This window comes from Manacus candei, unplaced genomic scaffold (assembly GCF_025592945.1).
Source record: "Manacus candei isolate 608988 ecotype Guabito, Panama unplaced genomic scaffold, ASM2559294v1 h1tg000050l, whole genome shotgun sequence".
Classification (NCBI taxonomy): Eukaryota; Metazoa; Chordata; class Aves; order Passeriformes; family Pipridae; genus Manacus; species Manacus candei.
The window spans coordinates 2,600,010-2,619,977 of record NW_026138098.1 but is presented as its reverse complement, the minus strand read 5'-3'; the positions used below and the strand labels follow the sequence as shown (position 1 = coordinate 2,619,977).

The 19,968-nt window shown below is 45.5% G+C and overlaps 1 protein-coding gene across 3 annotated transcripts in view; it reads left to right on the top strand.

The window, feature by feature from the left end:
- The first annotated feature begins 3,154 nt into the window (after positions 1–3,154).
- The window catches only part of FGFR2 (fibroblast growth factor receptor 2), an 81,293-nt gene continuing 64,479 nt past the window's right edge, over positions 3,155–19,968 (top strand). The window contains exons 1-2 of one of the 3 annotated variants that reach the window (XM_051800380.1): positions 3,155–3,564; positions 5,770–6,026. In XM_051800380.1, coding sequence (XP_051656340.1) covers positions 3,503–3,564; positions 5,770–6,026 — 319 coding nt within the window. In that variant the 5' untranslated portion in view covers positions 3,155–3,502. The remainder of the gene's footprint in view (positions 3,565–5,769; positions 6,027–19,968) is intronic. The other 2 variants (XM_051800382.1, XM_051800383.1) reach the window with 2 other exon arrangements.

The following is a 19,968-nucleotide window of genomic DNA, read 5'->3' as shown; positions in this document are numbered from 1 at the left end:
TGCTTAAAGAAAGTAACATTAAATTGATCAACACTGATTTAATTTGAGGCACCACCACTTATTGATTTTGTTGTCAAGTTGATTCTACACAGCAAGCATTACGCAGACTCCATATTCAAAACCTTTTAGTTGATGGTATCTAAAGCAAATGTTTTATTAAGCAAGGATCAGGCTAAGCTATATTGAGTTTTGAATACACGTATTATGCCGTTTTGAATCTGTGTGTCCAGGTAAATGATGTTTACCTAACTTTTCGACAACTTTTCCCGTTTGGGCACCACACAGACAGGTATTAAAGGTGCACTGTCAGATAAATTCACAGGGCAGTTTGAATTGGGCTTTGGACTGAGAGGCTCCTGAGGGTGATTTTTGGAGTGGACGTTATCCAGCCATCCTCCAGAGCTGGAACCGGCCACAGGCCAGCCAGAAACACTCTAGGAGAGGTTTCGGGGAAGGCTGTTGAGCTGGTACCATTTTAGTGTGAGGATGCAGACGCTGCCCAGCGCCGGACTGTCGGTGCCACAGCCCGGGCTCAACCACTCCGGCGGGACGTGCCGCGCTCCCCGTCTTTTCTTTCCAACCCATTGGAAAACTCCTGAGTGGAGAGACCCTGCGGGAGCCGCGCTCCCCTCCAGCCCCGCGGTCCCTGCGGGATGCGCTGCCCCGCTCCCCGGGGGAGGCAGCGGCCGGAGCGGGGGGTTCCCTGCTCCCCTCCTGCCCTCCTCGGTCCCGCTGAGCCCCCCCTGTCCCCGCCTGGGGACCCCGCGTGGGGTATTCGCGACCCCCGGGCGGGGTGCGGGCTTGGGAGAGGAGCCGATCCCGCAGCTCCCCGGGCCGGGCGGGCGAGTGCGGGGGAAGGGGCTCGGCGGCGATTGGCAGAGCCCGGCAGCGCCGTCCAGGAAACGGCTCGGGTTGCAGCGGGGGGAGTGACCGGGGGAGGAGGAAGGAGCCGGAGGAGTGCGCCGAGAGGGGGAAAGGGGGGAGAGTGAGCCCACCTCCCACCCGAGGGGGCTGTCGGCGTGACAAAGCTGCGGCGGCTCGGGGCGGGCGGCTGGATGGAGCGGAGCGGGACCCGCGGCGCGGAGCTCGGCGATGCCCGCGCGGGGGAGGAGGCGGCTGCTGGCGCCGGGCACGGCGGGCTCGCCCCTCTGAGGCGGTAGCCGCTGCGGCCGAGCGAGGGGACGGGACGGGACGGGACGGGGCGCCGGGCCGGCTCCTGCCTCGCCTCGCCGCCCTCCTGCCTCCCTCATCCCGCGGGGGATGCGCCCCGCTGCGCCGCTGCGGGATCGCCAGCCGGGGCCGCCCGACGAGTGACCGCGGCCGCAAAGGAGTTTCCCCCCCGTCCCGGGAGCCGCCGCTCGGCACCGAGCCCCAGCCCCGCGGAGCCGACCCTGCCCGCCCAGCGCTCCCGCCGCAGGTAAGGGCAGAGGAGGAGGAGGAGGAGGGCTGGGGGTCCCGCCGCTCTCTCTGGGCTCCCTGTGCCCGCAGCAGCGCTCGGGCGGCCGGAGCGGGGCCTCGCTCCTGGTGCCCGCCGGCCCCGGGCAGGGATGTGCCCGTGCGGGACTCGGGGCTCCCGGGGCGGGATGTGCCCGTGCGGGACTCGGGGCTCCCGGGGCGGGATGTGCCCGTGCGGGACTCGGGGCTCCCGGGGCGGGATGTGCCCGTGCGGGACTCGGGGCTCCCCGGGCAGGGATGTACCCGTGCGGGACTCGGAGGTCCCCGGGGCCCGGGTGTCCCCGGGCGGGCTGTGCCGATGGGGGCTCGGTTGCCCCGGCGGGGCTGCGGGTCGGTTTGTCCGTCGCTTGGTCGCCGCTGCGGTGCGCGGGGAAGCCCGAGCAGCACCGCTGTTTCCCTGCCTTCCCCCTGCCCGTCCCCGCTGGTTCACGGCTGTCTCTGGGGATGGTTCCAGGGGTGACAGCAGGACGGGCAGCAGGGGCTGAGAAAGAGGTACCACCCGGGCAGCCCGTCCTTGCCCCCAGTGCTGCGGGGCCACGGGGCAGAACCGCCCCGCCTGGGATAAGGAGGGAGAAATCTTCAATGAAATATATATTTAAATGCAAAACGGCCCCTTCAAACTGGGACTCATTATGCGTTTGGTGTGAAACGCTATCAACATTTAAAACTTCATTGTCTCCTTTGTACCAAATCCCTGTAAATCTTCCACTAGCCTTTTCTCATTTTCATCTGAAAAGCCTGTTTGGGCTGAATAGACAGCAATCCGCAGCCTCTGGACTTCTCTCTCTCTCTCTGGAATGTCAATTAAAATGCAGATTTCCACACCCCCCCATCTCTTGGTGGCAAAAGACTTGAGAAAAACAGGATGGTAGTCCTGGAAAGCAAATGAAAGAAGTTCAAACAATGAAAAAGTACTGAAGCTGCCAGCCGGTTCCCATTAGTCCTCCAGAATTAATGTTTAATAGCTGTGATGCGCAGATTTACTCGGAGATTGAACTGTGATGAAGAGTCCTGTTAGATATATATGTGTGTGTGTATATATACATTTATGGTCTTGTGTATTTCTATCAATTTCTGTCAATACACGATTCCCCTGCCAGTGGAATTGTGTATACGATGTATGTGTGAAGCTTTAAAGTTTCGTCTACCTGGATTTTTCTGATGAAGCTCTTGGGCTTTATAGGGCGCTTGAGGTTTCTTTGTGGAGGGAAGGTCCATATTTCATTCAGGTTTTGCTATTCCCTGCCTAACAGAGAAAGATGCTGAAAAGTTATACAAAAAGCAATGTATTGATTTGGTTAACATACTCTACAAATTGTGCTCTCCCTGGGGAGTGATAAACATCTTATAAACAACAATGGAAGTAGATTAAAAAGAACACTGAGCATTGAATTTAATTAATGCCACTGCTGAACAAGTACTACTTGTTTGTGTGTGCGAGTGTGTTTAAACTGAAGTACAGCTTGGAGGAATTTGGTTGGGCTCCCAAACCAGTCTGCTTTCCCATGCTTGTCAGTTTGGCAAAGAAAATTTGGGCAGGTATATGACGAGGTGAAAATTGAGTTGATGAGCGAGTGGCAAGGAGAGCCATCAATCATTGGGGGCTGACAACTCCTCCCCAAAGTGTAGGCTGAGAAGAGAGACAGAGTTCCCTTTCAAGGGGAAAAATAAACACTACGTGTGGCTTTCACTGAGTCTGAGACTCCAGGAGGGATTATGGTATTGTAGTCAGGAAGCCAGAATTGTGGAGGCCAAAAAGCATGCTGGGGCTGTGTTCCAAACATTGAGATAGAGGTACATAATTATCCAGCACAGGAGGTCTTTCCAGAGACTCGTCCCCCAGCAACTGTGGCAATTAAACTATGAAAAGAATTTGGTTTTTCATCTTCGTCGGACTTCACTCCTTTTGGGAAAGGGCAATCCTTGAACCCCGGTCACTGCTGTGGTGGTAGAAAGTGGCTTGGCTCTATGGATGGGTCCAGAGCTCTGATTTTTGCTTTGCTGCACCTTTGCAAGCTACAGTTTTGAGTGTTCTGCTGCCCTGTGGATGAAGAGTCCCTTCTTTCTGCTGGCAGATGTTCAGGTGCAGAAGCCAGCAAAAATCTTCAGGTGAGGAGACGCGTGGCCAAGTAGGCTTGTGCTGCACTTCAGGATTTAGGGTGCGGGTAGGAACCATAAACATGCTTTCAGTGGCATTTTATGTAATCTGCAAATCTGAAACAGCAGAAATCTCGGTGGAACTAAAGCTGTTGGGAGTCTAGAATATATGCTTGCATTCTGGTATGTTTTCTTTTTGCAGAATTATGATTGAATTTTGCAATTATAGAATAGTCCTTTAAGCAGAGTTTACAGGATGATGTATGGAAATTAAATCAGCATTACATCCAGCCTGTTAATTAGGGGTTTCTACCCACTTTACAGCTGCATAAACTGAGCTGCAGAGCCGTGGCTGCCAGACGGGTGGGGCGGGAGGTTGAGCTGGGTGGCAGCATCCAGGGGGTCTGCTCTGCTCCTTCCCCAGGCACAGACGGGTCCCAGAGACAGAGCTCCCTTCAGCTCTACACCTGCTCTGTGCTTATTTAGAGAAGGGCTCGGCAAGCTCTTTGCAAATGTTTATGCAGTGGTCTGGTGGTGTTTTCACTGGTGATTTAATAGTAGTTGCTAGCTTGTGGTCTGGGATGCTCGTTCTGTGCTAAAATCTCCCAAAGCAGGGAGAGAGCTTTGAGGTGATACCAGCTGAGGTGAAAAACCTTGCCCTGAAGTATCAAGGATTCACCTGGAATACCGTGTATTAATTATTTTCCCCGAGTGCCTTATTTTTAGTCGTCTAAAATCTGTTACTGCTGACTCCAGAAGTTACTCTATATAGTACCCAAGATAAAAGATGCCTCAACAGCACTCCTGTCCTTAGCACTGTGAGCTTTGTATGTAGCAGGTAGCAAAAGACTAATAAAATCTGAATCAGCTATGTAATGGTTGGCTTTTTAAGGGGAGAATATTTGTCCCTGTTTCTATATGCTGAGATACCATACCATCCAAATGACAGGGAGTTTGGAGAAGTTTGACTTTATCTCTACGTTCCCTGCCTTTTTAAATTCTTAAGCGTGAGGTCGGGAGGGAAAAAGAGGTTTTCTGTTATTTTTCCCTTCAAGCCAAGTGCTCTCTAAGTTTCAGTTGGGTTTCATCACATCTAAGATGAATCATTGACCAGATGAGAGCAATTGCTGCAGTTACTTGTTTTATCCATCTACTGAGCTTTACCATCTTTTATTTTTGAAGCGGAAAATCAGGTCTAATTTTCTGCTTGAGTTGTTAAATCACCCTGTGAGGAGGATGCTCTTCTGACCCTCACCTGGCATCTGAGTCTGGTGGCAACAGGGTCCCCTGAAGGGAGTGCCAGATACTTTTCTGCCACTTCTCTCTCCCATCAGCCCATGCCTGGGTTACCAGTTGACTCCATTAATTGAAATTAGTTTTGCTGTGAATAAAACAGACTGTTGAAAAATATATATCAATAAGCATCATTGAGAGAGGGAGAAAAGAAGTGTTTGTCCACACAGCTTGGCATGTATGGATGGAAAATGATGCTGGGCAGGTCTCCCATGAAACTGCAATCTGTACCATACTTCATACAGATTTTAATTGCCTGTAACGTGGTGCAGTGAACCAGTGTGACTGTGAAGATAAGAGCCTTTCACTTGTTTGGGACGCTCGGCTTTAAAAGGATACTGAACCGAGTCAGGAGAAGGTACATCCATAGGGGAGCTGGAAGTCCTGTGGTGAAATAAAGTTTTACAGATTTTTCCAAGTCTGAGGAGTATATTTTTCAACTGTTTTTCTTGTGGAAAATTACCAAATTCCTGTAAATTCAGCTGGCTGCAGAACCGCCTAGGTGAAGGAATGAAAAACAAGGCAAACTTACATAAACCTTCAAACAATAACAAGAACATAATTTGTATAATTGTGGTAATTTTGTAGCATTACAGGTTATGTGCCTGCACATGTGTGTGCCTGTCATTTTTTTAAAACCTGTATGTTTTTCTGTCAGTAAAATAGCTCTCTAAATATGTGCTGAGAAGTGATTTCGTGAAAACAAGGAGGACTTGGTTACGCCTCAGGTGATGATGGAAACTGCTAACAGAAGATGAAAAGTCACTCACTTTTCACATATTCTCGAAGCTGGAAAACTATTTTTCCCGTCCTCCTCCTCCCCTCCCTCTCACCTCAGCTCTCTGTTCGAGGCTTTATGAAGTTTTTTGGTGTGTGCTGTGAGATGTTTCTGCTGACAGTGTTAAATCTCTCTCCTCCCCACAGCAGCCGCCGTTGTTCCAAGGGAGGAGGCACTACCCTGGCCGAAGGCACGGCTTTCTCTCCATGCTTCCCTAGAGGTGCTCAGATGGGATTAAAGTCCACATGGAGATATGGAAATGGACCAAGAATTTACTCTAAAAAGATGGTCAGCTGGGATTCAGGTTGCCTTATCTGCCTGGTGGTGGTCACCATGGTTGGACTTTGCCTGGCTCGACCTTCATTTAATTTAGTTGTTGAAGACACCACGGTGGAACCCGAAGGTAAATCACTCTAGAACCCTTAATTCTTTAAAAGGAGTTAATTTTAAATGCTTGAACGTCTGAAACAGAAGTCAACATCATCTGTGCTTGGGTAAATCTAAGGCAAGTAACAGATGAGCCCTCGAGAGAGAGTCCTGGTTTTTGACTCTCCCTTCTCTCACATGGGCTGTGTTTGTACAAGCACTCGTTTGTTTATTCTTGTGCAAGCAAGTGGTGTCAGTGATTTCACTTGGGACTGTCATCACGTTGTACAATCAAAGTGCATGGCTGGAAGTTTTCAGGAATGGGTCTTTAAGGAAAGCAGCCTGTTGCACTTGCATACGTGTTCCGTGTCGCTGTCTCGAGGAACGCAGCGGATGAGTGGCTGCGTGTCTTTGTCATTGCCTTCACCTGAGAAGTCCAAAGAACTTGGTTTTTAATCGTGTGGCCTGAGTGTTTAGTTTTGCCAGGCACTCTGCAGAAATGCACCTTTGGTGGTGTTTGCCCTTAGAGCAAATTTCTCTCTCGCTGTTCATATCCAGGCACAGTCGGTGCCATGTGTGGATTGCAGGTCCTGAAAGTGTAAATGCTGAGATCTGAATAGCAAGGGCTCAAGTTTGTTACTGTCAAAGGCTAATTGAGACCTTCACGTTGGAAGAGGTGTTTGGATAAAATCTCCTATTTTGAGCCTGCACCTGTTGGCATGTTCTTCTGGGTTGATCTGTTCCCCAAGCTTTGCAAAGTGGTTTTCTCCTCTGAGGGGCTAGGGAAGGGCTGCTTTTTTATTGTCGTGAGCTGATTGTGTCTAAGAATGTTTTTCCAGTGTTGTGCTGCATCTTTGCTGCTCTCTGAGCACCTGGGGGGGAGCAAGTGAGGCTTCCTTCATAAGGTTATACCTGTCTTTTGGGAAGTGATTGCAGTTCTAATAACTCTCCAGCTGATATAGTGGTCCGTAGAGCATTTCTGGTCTGACAAGCTTGCTGGAGAGAACTTGGCCTTTACACGTTCTGCTGCTCATGTCCACGAATACACTTTGTTTTTATTTAATATCTTTTCACACAAAACTTACTTGTTTCTATCCACTGCCTCTAAAAATAGGCATCACCAGCTAACACATTTTTGGAGTCCGTTCCAAGTACATTTTTATTGATGGCAGGGGATGAACTATTTAGAGATGATGAGCCCTCTTCCCTAGCAAGCATTCCTGAATAGAACTCATAAAGTATAGCAATACTGTCATCTGTCAGCCATAGAGATTGTTGATAGCAAAGATCTTGGTTTTTTTTTCTTTTGAAGGTAACTTGAGAATTAAAAAAAAAAAAAAAAGCCCAACTCTCACCACCACTTGCTGTATGATTTGTTAATTGAACATCTGGTGCCTTTTTGGCTTTTCAGGGGAATGACAAAATCATGAATAATTCTGGTCTCAGACTAGCTTTGTAGTGAGGTCCCCTAATTTTAGGGTTAAGTTAGAAAGAATGTGATTGCAGAATTGGTGGAGTATTTTATGGGAAGAAGAGTAATATTTTTTGAATGATGCCTGATAATTTTTCAACTCTTCGGTGAAAGAATAGATTTTATTGTCTTAGAAAGCACATTTTAAAAATATATGTTTCTTCCACGGTGAATATGGAGGGGGTGGAATCTGGGTTTTATCCAAGAGTAAATTGTTAAAAGGGATTTAAAACTTCTTCCCTGGGCAGGAATGTTACTGACATGAAACAATTTTAGATGTGAGAACCCAAATCATTACCAGAAATAAGAAAAAAAAATCAGAAAGCACTTCTAAGTTAATGGCATAATAAGAGCTTTTATGCTGCAGAATACAGGGAATTGTGTGGGATTTATATCTGAGATTTGGGAAATAAAACCTCCTTTATGTGCTTTGTTAAACCCCTTTTAAAAAAAATCAAAACAAAACCAAGTTTTTACACAATCACCTTCTCTGGGTTCTATCACTGCCACCCACAAGCTCTTCAAGCCAAAACCAAAAAAAAAAAACAAACCTTCAAATAATCTCTTCAAAGACAAAGCAGACTTCTCTTTTAATTTAGTAAATGCCAAAACATTTTGACCACAGCTAATCTGGGGGGTCAGGTGCTCTAATAATGTAAATTTTCAGTGGGGCTGCTGACTGTGCAGTCATTAGAGCTATGACATTTCATACCAGCTGAGAAGGTCAGCAGGGCCATGACCTTTGGTGACACATGTTGATCTGTTCCCGAGTCTTCCTTTTTTTTTTTTCTTTTAGTATGTTAGATGCTTTTTATTGTTATTGTTTATTGTCTTAGTGAGTCAGAATATTGGAAAAGCTGTTTGCGACATTAACAAGAATTGAGATGGTGGCTGTTTGTTCCTTAGGTTGTAACAGAGAATATACCTTTTCTCGACTAAACATAACTTTAGGGATATTTGCAGTCATTTTCTTCAGAGTCTCTGGTTAAGTATGTGCTTTAGTATAAGCAGTATTCATCTAACAGGGCAGTCAGCCCTTCAGTCAATCTTGAATAAATAAATATCCATCTGTGACCACTGGATATGACTCTGGTCCATATGAAGGTATTTACACTGAGAATGGCACACTGAGCCACTGTGACTGATACTGTTGGTGTTGGTATCCTGGGTGCTCACTGAGGGCTGGACCCTGGGTGGGATGGCTCTCAGTGTGGTGCTTTTTTCCTTCAGCAGAGGTGGTAAAACCCGAGGCTGTTCCTCGGTGTGAGCAGAAACAGGACCTGTAGGAGTTAGTGTGGGCACTGTCAGCCGTCAAACCGTGTCTTGCATCACGTGTTTACATATATGTTTTTTGTCCTGGGGAGCATAAAGACTTTCTGCTTTTAAAACTTAGACATAAATCCACCTCAGTGTGTACAAAGGAGCCATTCTGTGTGTGCCCAGGCTGTGAGGACCTTTGATGATAGCCAGCATTTCACAAGGGCTCTGACCGCACACATGGGTTGAAGGGTTACTTTGTGAACTGAATAATTAGTTTAGACATATATTTGATAAATAGCAAGCTCTCCCTTGACCTTCCCTTGCCCAGGCTGTGTGTTATCGTTCTGCTGGGGAGCTAATTTGGTCTCTTCCCCCCCAAGTGCAGTGCCTCGACACTGTCCTTGGAGCACCCACTTGGTGGAGTGACATTGTGTTTCGGTTCTTTTAATTTAGGTCATATTTCAGAAGATTAATTTAAGCTTTCCACAAGGCTGTTTCTGTGTCCTGTGAAAAACCACGATGGTTCAAAATGGCCTTAGATTTGTGTTTTGGAGCAGTGGGGAAGGAGAGAGAGACCTCCTTTGGTGGGTGACAGAGTGTTTATGGTGGGGTCCAAAGCGAGTAACAACTTGTCGTTTGGGTTTTAACTCACTCACAGGCATTTTCTGCCTTTGAACAACATACAAATATAAACACTTTCAGCGCAGTAGCTTCCTGTTTGTAAAAATGCTGGATAATATGAGCAAAATACCTTAATTTTTGTAAAATGTTTGCAGTGCTTAAAAGACGAACGTCGCCTGTGGCCGCAGTGGTCAGCACAGTCCACTTGGAGATCCCTTTTAGCCTCTGTGAGCTGCCTGGATGAGGGTGTGGGATTTTAGGAGCAGACAGGGCTGCAGCATGTGGAGGAGGGATGAGTGGTGATGGGATGTCCCCTGTCCCACGAGCAGCAGGGTGCTCTCCATCCTGGGGTGCCCCCGTGGATCCTCTCCAGCCAGTGCCACCCTGCTAACAGGTGACCCTACACAGCCATCATCTTCCATGGACAGAGGCAGTGTAGAAGCACCAGGATGCTGCTTCCAATTTGGTAGGAAAAATAAAGCAAATAGTTCACTCAGGGTTTCCTTGTTACTGTTGTGTTTTGGCTTTCTTTTTTTTTAACAAGAACGGCGGCTTTGATATCTGCAAGTCAAATTAATAATTAAAGCCAACTCTGACTTAGCTAATCAGTTTTATCTTTTTACTTTATTTTACTTTTAATTTCATTTTAAGGAAGGGCAATTATCAAAGCCCATTAGGGAGGAATGTGACATCCCCACAGCTTCGGGTGAGGGCTGGATGCCCTTTCAAGGATCCGGTTCAGTAAGTTATTTGGCCCAGTACAGGATTTGCCAGCTGAGGTTCTGGGGAACAGTACAGGCAGCCGGATTAAATCAGTCTTAATGTGTCCATTCTGTGTTTAAAATATGCAGTGCTTTAGCAGGGGCATGGTCTTGAGCTGCAAACTAATTGGGCATGGGTAGGGTTGTTATTTACAGTCGGTGTTGATGAGACACTGGGAGCTGGTGTGTTGGTGTGGCTGCTACTTTGCAAAGGAGCAGAAATAATTGATGTTTTGTGTTTATCTGCCAGTCACAGCTTTTTGAAGGGGTACAAAAATTATTAACTTTTAGGAATTTGATTCCTTTAGTAATTTTTCTTTCATTTCTTTTTTTTGAGCCAGAAGATTTTCAAAGATGCTGAGTTGTGAGGGGATTTTTTATCCTTTTTTTTTTTTTTTAAACTACTTTTATAGATAAACTCCCAAACCAGCGGCTGACTCCAACGAATGCATAGTTTCCTAATTTTTAAAATAGTTCTTCCTTGGCAGAGAACTTGCAACAAGTTTCAGGCCATAGTAAATTTTTTTACAGACAAGTTACAAACCTTTGAAAGCAGAATTTGCCATGAAAATGCTGACATTTCCACTTATGGAAGGTTGTGTGCTCATGAGATGATGGACAATAGTCCATAGTGATGTTTTAATAATAACCATAACACAGCTCTTAGTGAGCATATGTCTATATCCAACTCCCCAGCTTCAGTAGAAATGATCACTTGGCTTTAAACAAAAACATTCAAAGATTAGTATTTTCTTAGAATTCATATTTAGTTTAGGATCAGATGGGAATGCAGGAAAAATAGTTAACTATCCATTTTTCTATTGGAAGCATCAGATTTTTAAGTGTTAAACATTTTGAGCGTCCTCAATGTTGAAGCTTTACAGTGAAACAGGGACTTTGTTCAAAGCAACGCTCCTGAGCAGTATAAATCCATGTTTTTAGAAGAACCATCACCCACTTAAGCAAGTTACATCTTGTCTACTTGTAATAGCACACCTGGTTTGACTAGAAGAGAAAATTTATTTCAGCGTAGTTAAAGAAGTGCAAAATTCAGGCTGAAAAGACTCCAAAACATGAAATGATGAGAGATCTAGAGTTTTGCACCAGTGTGACTGAGGGTTTGGTTCCCCAGTGGCAGTGGGACATGCTGTGCTCTTCCATCCCAACTGGACAAGTGGGAGCATCCTCTGCAGAGTTGTCAGGACAGGCTGCTTGTGTTAACTGGTGGTGGTGGGAAACGGGGCAATGCTTGGTTTGGCACGGGGCCTGCCAGTGTAAAATCATCCTCACAGCAATTTGGGAACTGATTTGAAACTCAGACCTTTGAGTTCTGGTTCAGCACATTGCAATGTGTGCCTGTAGTGGTTCCTGGGAGTTTTTGGCACAGCGTGCTGCCCAAATCAGAGATGCCGTCTTGTAGTACCAGGGACTAAACTGACTTGTGAGCTGATTGAAAGAGAAGTTGGAGCAACTTTGTAGGAGTCGAATCTTAAATAAAGACCAGATTTTCAGGAGAGCAGCAGCCAACAGCTCCTGTTGTAATTACGAAACGTGCGCTGGGAGTGCTGAGCTGTTCTGGAAGTTTGGCCCTTCGGGTTTCAATCGGAGTCGGGAGCGTCAGCAAATCTGTGATCTGTGTTGGCATTTGCTCCTTGGGGACTGTGCTTCCCAACAAGGGTAGTTGCAAAACAAGATGTTCAGTAAGAGGAGTGGATTTTTTAATGTGGATTTTTTTTTTTTTTAACTTTTAAAACCAGCTTATAATTCATAAAGCAGTTAAGTACGTCTCCAGGTTGTCCTTTCCCATCTCTTAATTATCACTCCTGGTTTTCCTGTGCTGTTTTGCTTGGTTGGTTTGGTTTGTTTTGTTTCCAAAAAAACCTTTTTTTTAGGGGTTTGTTTTTTCTGGACTTCTGAGTACTAGAGTAGTCAGCACCTGGTGTAGGGATGTGTCTTATGGGCTTCACTTTCTGCTGGTTCAGGTTTTTCTGCTGCTTGTCACCACACAAATATCTGTATGGAGGGAAGGGACAGAAAGCTGAATTCTATGGTGCCACTTCATGTGCTTGCCGTGCTGTTATTGTTTTAATTGTATTTTTGAAGTGGCTGTAAGTGAAAGCATTTGGTGAACCTCAGCGAAGCTGAGGAGTTGAGATCTGACCTACTTTCATTCCCCTCCTCACACGCCGTTGCAAGTTGTGTGTAATTATTGCTTTTCCTCCCCTGCCAAAGAACTGGCTCATCAGTTTGGGACATTACCCTGTGTCTAGCAAAGTGCCTTACAGTACCAAAGCCACAAGAACAGGGAAGAAGGGAAAATTCCTTTGTTCCGAGGGAACAGCTTGTGTTTGTGAGGGTTTACTGGAAGGGGCAGTGTGCTGGGGGACTGGAAGGGAGAGAAACGAGGATGAGAAGCTGGCTGGGGAGGAGAAAAATCTCTTTTCACGAGTTTCTATTTGGAAAGAAGTTTTGTGGCACAGTAGTTATTCCCTCAGGCTTTCTCCCAGGGGGCTTGTGGCTGTTTCTGAGCAGGGTTGGAGTGGGATGCTGTGGCTGGGGGTACCTTGGTGGACTGCACAGACCAGGACAAGTCTGCAGGTTAAATTAGGGTTGTATGGACAGAACTCGATCAGAGCACTGCGCGACAACTTGGTTTTCAGGTGTAATAAAAAGTTTTTGGGTAGAAAAGCTCTGTGAGGTTCATGCTGTGCTTCCTTTAGGATGGGCTGTATGGATGGGTGAGCTGCTGGCAGGACCTGCTGCTGGGCAGCAAGGAGAGCCTGCCTTCGTGAGACTGGCTTTGCAAGTTTGTACAGTGCCCTGCTCAGTGTCTCAGTGTTGCAATATTTAATTTGTTTCAAGGAAAGTAATATGACTTCTAATTCTGATTGCCACCCAGCAGTTCTTAAAAATAATTTTAAAACCCCAGTTCAGATTTTGAGTCGTGCTTCAGCTTGGTTCTCTTAGACATTGTTTGATCATGGAAAAATAATCCTGTTTAGATACTACAGAGAAGTACCCAGATTTCTCTGATGTTGTTTACTCAGCAGGGTAGCACAGGTATTTCAGACGTGCAGGATTAACGTGGAGACTCTCTAATAAATCTGCAGTGAAGCACTGCTCGGTAATAGCCCTTCTCCTAACAATTCAGAAGCGTTTGAACCATCTTCCATTAGTATGGCAAAGTGCCCAGGAGCCACTGCTACCGTCAGGAGTGACGGGGGTGTCTGCAAGTTAAAATTAAGCGTTGTGTAAATGGTTGTGTTCCACCTGGAAGGGCACAGAGCCAGCCTGGCTTTTCACTTCGGGGCTTGTTGTGCTGCTTTTTTTCCCCACTAGAGACTATCCTCCCTGTGGAGCTGGACTTAAACAAGTTATGATGCCTTTTGCCTAAATATTGCTAAAAGACAGCCTGGTATGCCTTGAAGCTTCGAAGTATTTGGAGAATATTCCATGGTTTATGTGTACTGTGGATAAGAATTTCAAAAGTGCTAAGGGGATGTTTTGAGGATATTGTTTCCAGTGATTTTTTTTTTTTCAAATCCTGCTTTAGGAAGTGGGGGAAGATGAATTTCAGGGGAACAGGCAAGATGAGACTTCCAGATGAGCTGCTAAAATTAAGGGGATTTGTATAGTCAAGTAAAAATGGGACCGTGTACAAAAGAAACAACTGCTGACTTGCTTGTAGGGAATCCGAAGAGAAGTTCTCTGCATCCAGAACTAACACTGCAACACTGAATTGTGCAATTTTTAACCTCACAGTTGTAATTTGTTTCTTTTGCACGTTGAGCAGTAATAGTCTTGAGTGTGGCCTCTGGCAAACCTGGAAGAAAAAGGTTATGTTTTTATGTTTGGATTTATGCTATGTTCTGTTATGGTTTTATGTTGCTCTTGAAATGCAAATAAAGAACCTCAAAAAAAGCTACGGATTGGAATAGATGCAAGAAAATTATAACCCAAGAAAAACCCTTTGCGACCAAATATACATGCTCATACATTTTCCCAAGGCTGTATATTTTATTATGGAGCCTTTCCCAAGCAGACTATAAGGCTGGGTTGAACAATGAGACTTGGTTAAATTACTCTGCCGGTTGGTTATGTGCAGAATACAGTCAAGGAGATTTGAAGTTTTGCTGCTGCTGAAAGAAATGATGAGAAAGTGGTCCTGGTTTTGAATTCTGCTTTTTCGAGAGAGAAGATTAATTTTTTTTTTTTTTCAGCTTTTCATTTGAGGTTCTGGCAAAAGGTGATATATTTCCCCTTTGTATTGTATAATAGATTACATGAGAAGACTCTTCTGTAATGGGTTTGAGGAGTAGTTAATTATTTTTGAGATTGTGTTACACGTGTGTTAGGTTTTTATTGTACTCCCCAGTTCTCTTAATACAGAGACTCTATTACTTTAGGCAGATGGTGGAGTTTGACTTGAACAGAAATAGTCAAGGTTTGGTGCCTGGAACCAGACGTTCAGATCCTGAAGATGGCCTGTAGTTCCTCATCGTCCTGATGAAATGATAAAAGGCAGCACAATAACGTTAGAGGGTTTGGTGTGGCCTCTCAGGGTTGGGGGTGTTCTTTCCCTCCATGGTTACACAGTCTTCGTGCAGAAGTCATCCTGTTTCTTGCTCTGTCCCATATCTGGAGAGATAAATCCTGTGGTGACTGCTGTGTAAAGAAGTCTTGGTCCTGTCAGGAGCAGACGGTGGAGAACGGGGACAAACAGGAAGAAATCGCGGGCAGTTCCCAGCAGCAGGAGGTGGCCTCGCTGGTCTCTCTGCTGTTTACTTTGAACTTGGCATACTCCGAGTCTTCCCTGGCTTGGCTTCCAGAAGCACAAAGCACACAGCCAAGCCCACGAGCATGTGATACTTGGCATTTTTGACGCACGTTGGGCGGTTGTGCAGCCATAACTCAACGATCCCATCTATAAAGGCAGGTAGGAGCAAGCAGGCCACAAGCTGGAGGAATTTTTAATCTCTGCACGAAGCCTCGACAAGTACAATTTCTTTCTCTCTCTGAGAAGGAGTCCTCTTCCTTTAACCACGGTGGGGGGAGTGAGGCACATCAACCCAACTGCTTGGCAACCGTCAAAGCCAGGCTGAAACAGTTCGTGTACCTCACCCTGTGTCAACCAACATTACAGGGTTATGAGGTTTGCTCCCACTTATGAGGTTTGCTCCCACTGCCCTCTTCTGCTGAGTGCAGTGGGGCCCATGTGGCTGTAGCCAGGGCTTCGGGGTAGCCACCTCAAGGAGTAGCAGTTCTGTAGTTACTCCTCTGCCAAGGAGCATGACACAAGGCAGATGGATGTAACCACGTGGGGATCATTTTTGGGTGCGTATGCAGAGGTTTTTTTTTTTTTCTTGGCCAGGGGATCCTGCAAGTGGCAAAATGCTTTGCTGCTCACCAGAACTTTTTATTTTTCTAAGTCTTCAAAGCTTAGGAAAACAAGTTATAGTGCAGTGTAATATTTTCCCTTACCCGTGATGACATTGGCAAGTTATTGCAATTGGAGGAGATTCACTTTTTTTTTAATGAGCTTGGTATATGTAGCACTCAATAGGAGTTGACATGATGCTGGAGGTCCAAGCTCTAGCAGGTCAGTGTGGCTGGAAGCTCTACACTTGCTGGAGCACCAGGCATGTGTGATGTGGCAACTTTGTTTTGCAAATGTTCACTTCCAGGCAAGAGGATTATTCCCGTTCGTTAGGTTTTTTCCTGTCTGGTTTCATCTCTTTACCCATCACGTGACTAGCTCCTTATTCTATAAGGATAACAAGATTAAAGACAATGCCAGGAAAAATATATTTTGGAGAATCTGGCACTTTGTTTTGTGGAAGTTGCTGCTTTCACAAAGAGAAGCCCAGGAGCTTGTGTTAAAGGAACAGGTGAGGACTTAGAATCTGCCACATGTTGATGTTTGGAGCTATCATGGATAGCTCTTTGATGCTTTGTGTTTGAAGTTTTTCTGCAAAGCCTAAATGTTTTTCATCAGATTTGAACAATTAATGTTTCTGTACATGGGAGGGGGGGAAATAATTCCTGCTCTTCGTGGTCTTGTTCAGGGACAAGGGATTTTTAAAAAAAAAAAAAATCATTTAGTTGTTTAATGTTATAGGAGGAACTGTAGCAATTTGGAAAGTATTTTATCAGAACAGAGACTTCCTGACAGTGCCTGGCGGAGGCAGAGCTGGGCAGAGCTGGCAGCTAATGACGGAAACACAGCACAAATAGGACAGCAGGAATCCAGTGACTTTGGAGCAGCAGATGGAGGAATTGCAAACACTGCTTTGTCCCCCTTTGTGTGAGGAGACGTGCTTAGCCTTTGTGGCTTTGGTTTGCTGTTGGCTAATGGAAGATAGTCACCATGGCCAGGATTGACTCTTTGCATTTTTTAACTGGTGGCCGTGCCTTTTGCAGTCTGAGTTTATCCTCCATTGTCAGAAGGGGACATGGAGCTACTCTTATTGTTGGCCTGCCAACGTAAATGAAGGAGGAATCCCACCAGCTTTTACCTGGGAGGTGGGAGGGGTGGTTGCAGAGGGAAGGTTGCAGACCTGGCTGGTGATACCTGGGCTGCCTCCTGGAGAGAGCATAAAGCCTTGGGTCTGACTTGGGACCCGTTTGAAATCCCCATTCCATGTTGTTCATCCAGTGTGGTCTTGCTGGACTTTTCCTCAATGAGAGGAGAGCCGTGAGCAGGGGGTAGGAGAAGCAGGAGCAGTGGTGGTGGTTGGCAGGCTGGCATTCCCTGTGGGGACATTCAGTTTTGCAAAGAACCTCTTGGATTCTTGACAGGTCAGGTCTGTTGACCCTTCTGGGCACACTGTGGTGAGTGTTTAGTTATTTACTAAAGCCTTTTGAAGCGAAAGTGGCTTGATGGGGTCTGAGGCTTTTGTGTTCTGCAGAGCTGTGTGAGAATCTTTGCTGGGGTTAGCTATTAGCTGATCGTTTAATTATTTGGCTCTGTAACTAAGTAACTAAATGACTTGAGACTTAAGATAAGCAGCTCTTTGTTAACATTTTATTAAACGGAGAAAAATAATAACAATAATTTGAAACCTAAGGAAGTATAAATCTCTCAGTGACCGAGTCCTGAACAGAAACATGATTTGGAATACAATCGTGTATCACAATAATCTGAGGTAGAGCAGTCAGAGTGTCCCCATCCTCTATTGTGGTCATGGCTTTTGTACAAACAGTCTTTACTTCATTTGATGCCTGGATGGCATAAACCATGCTGTGAGGCTGCATGAGCAGGCAGAGAAAAAGTTCACAGCTGTTTATTTAGCAGCAGCCTGGTTTTCAGTGGCAGTGTTGTTCAACAGCTCCACCTATAAAGTTTAAATACGTCGTGTGCACCACTATTACAAATAAGGATGTAGCTGAGAGCAGACAATGGCAGAAGCAACGTGCCCTCCTGTGTCCCTCAGCGTTTCAGAACACCCCCAGAAATTTTGCACATGCAGTTGTTGCTTTTTTTGTTTTTTTTTAAGGGGTGATAGAAAGGTATAATTCACATCAGGTGGTGCACCTTTGCAGGAGGAGCTAATGGCATTATTACAGGGTTTACAGGAGAACTTACTTGGAAAGGAATCCTGTACTGCCTTAGAATTGTGGAATGGTTTGGGTTGGAAGGGACCTTTAGAGGCCATCTGATCCAACCTCTCTGCACTGAACAGGGACATCTTCAGCTAGATGGGGTTGCTCAGAGCCCTGTCCAGCCTGGCCTTGGATGTTTCCAGGGATGGGGCATTGTGGGCAACCTCTCTGGGCAACCCGTGCCAGTGTTTTACCACCCTCATTGTGAAAAAACCTTCCTCCTTATATCTAATTAACAAAGCAAGCAAAGGGCTGGTTCACAGGCTTCTGGCCATGGCTGAGGATCCCATTCCAAGGCAGAGCTCCAAAGAGGGCTGGAGGGGCATGGATGTGATAGCAGATCATCAAGCCTTGCCTGGTGCTGCAGGCTCTGCAGGGCAATCTCTTCCTTCTCCCCCCAAGCTATTTTCACTAAGGGAAAGTTCAGGATGCTGCTGAAAACACTGGAGGATGTGTACAAGTGATGGCTGAGCAAACTCACAGCCTTATGTCTCCAGGTGTGGAAACAGGGAAAGAATCCTGTTGTCAGCCTCAGGGGAGCCGTTGATTTGATGGTACAGCATGGACATGAGTTCAAAATCTGTGCCTAAATTTCAGAGCACTGTAAAAATCCTTATGCAGTCCTGGGGAGAGTTAACTTTTGCAGAGCAGGTTGTTTGTGTGCTGCTGGGAATTTTTTAATAGTTTGAAGGGGTTGATTTTCTCTGTGAAGCTGTTGGGTGGACTCGTGCCTCAGAATCCCACCTGTTCTTTGTTTGCTTTTGGGCACCATTTCAAACCCACACTGGAAAAAGTTTATAGGCAAACATTATAAAAAGTGACAGTCTAAGTGCTGCTACATTCTAGTTTGGCAACACAAAGGCTTACCTGAAATAACTCACAATTTCCAAACATGACTTCATTATTTCATGACAACACTTTGCTGCATCTTCCCTGATACTCTAGAGGTAAAGAAATAGAGAAAGATAATATTTATCAAATGCTAATACCTATTTGGAACTTGATTTCTTTAGTATACTATTTTCTTTGCAAAAAGAATTTTTTTTTCTTGTAATTTTGAAATAGATTACTGTTCTTGAGTTTGGATTTGGATTTTTGTTGAAAGGCTCAGTGTAAACTTGGGGTTAATAGTTTAAAAAGAGTTGAAATCACGGATTTGAGGTTAGAAAATTATTTTCCTTTTAATTGTGTGTAAACAACTGATCTGCCCAAGAGCACACTGCAGCCTATGGGACCATCCTGTGAGTTGGCTGGCACTATTCAGCAAAAGCCTCTAATGCACTTAGAGTTGAGTTATTGTCAGCCAAGGTGGCTTTTAAAAAGTTTAAACAAAGACAGTTTTAGACTCCAGTGCACTGTTGGCACAGTGTAAACTCTGTACAAGAAATTTTCTTTGCAGGTAGAGCTTTACAAAGGAGTCTTATTAACTTCAAAGTAAATTAGGTAACTGGCTTCAGGTACCTTTTTTTTTTTATTTGACAGTGAAATCTAATTAAAAGAAATCTCAAGCAGACTCAAATATACTCATTACTGTTACAAAATATATGTAGAAAGGAGCTCATACTCCTTCTGGAAATTAGATTTCTAACAGCATAATGTAGCAATCAGTGAAACACCTGCATTGCAGATCTGTGGATTCGTGACTGTATCAGCAAGACTGAATTAGTTTATAAGGGGTATAAATCTGTGCTGGAGCTCGTCCTAAACTTTGAGATGTAAGTCTGCACGCTAGAAAGTTTAGAGACCTTGTTCTAAGCTCTAAATCCAAGAATCTTTACAGTCTACATAACTGTGGTTGAATGGTTTTATGTGCCATCTTTGTGTGATGCAGGTGACCCGTCTGTTGTTTGAAAAAATGTGTTTGCCCTAAGAAAAAAGGCAGAATAAGGTCTGAGAGGGCACATCCCTGAAATTACATGATTCCAGGATGAGTGGGGAAGAGAAATTGGTCATGCTGTTTTCAAGTCCATCAGCATAACCCGATTATTTAAATGCAGGAGTGTCCAATTGTGGTGGTCACTTCTGGTGCTCACGGAATCATAGAATGGTTTGGCTTGGAAGGGACCCATGAGGATCAAAGAGTCCAACTTCCTACACAAAACTCAACTGCTGACAGAACTTCAGCGTTTCCAGGCTCCCATGCACAGGCTTGCTCAGATGTGGTGCTTGTTTCTGACTTCTCTGTTGGAGGCGTGACACAAGAAATGCCAGCGCTGTGCCCCAAGGACAGGGAACACGGGTTTCAGGGTTTCGGTATCCTTAGA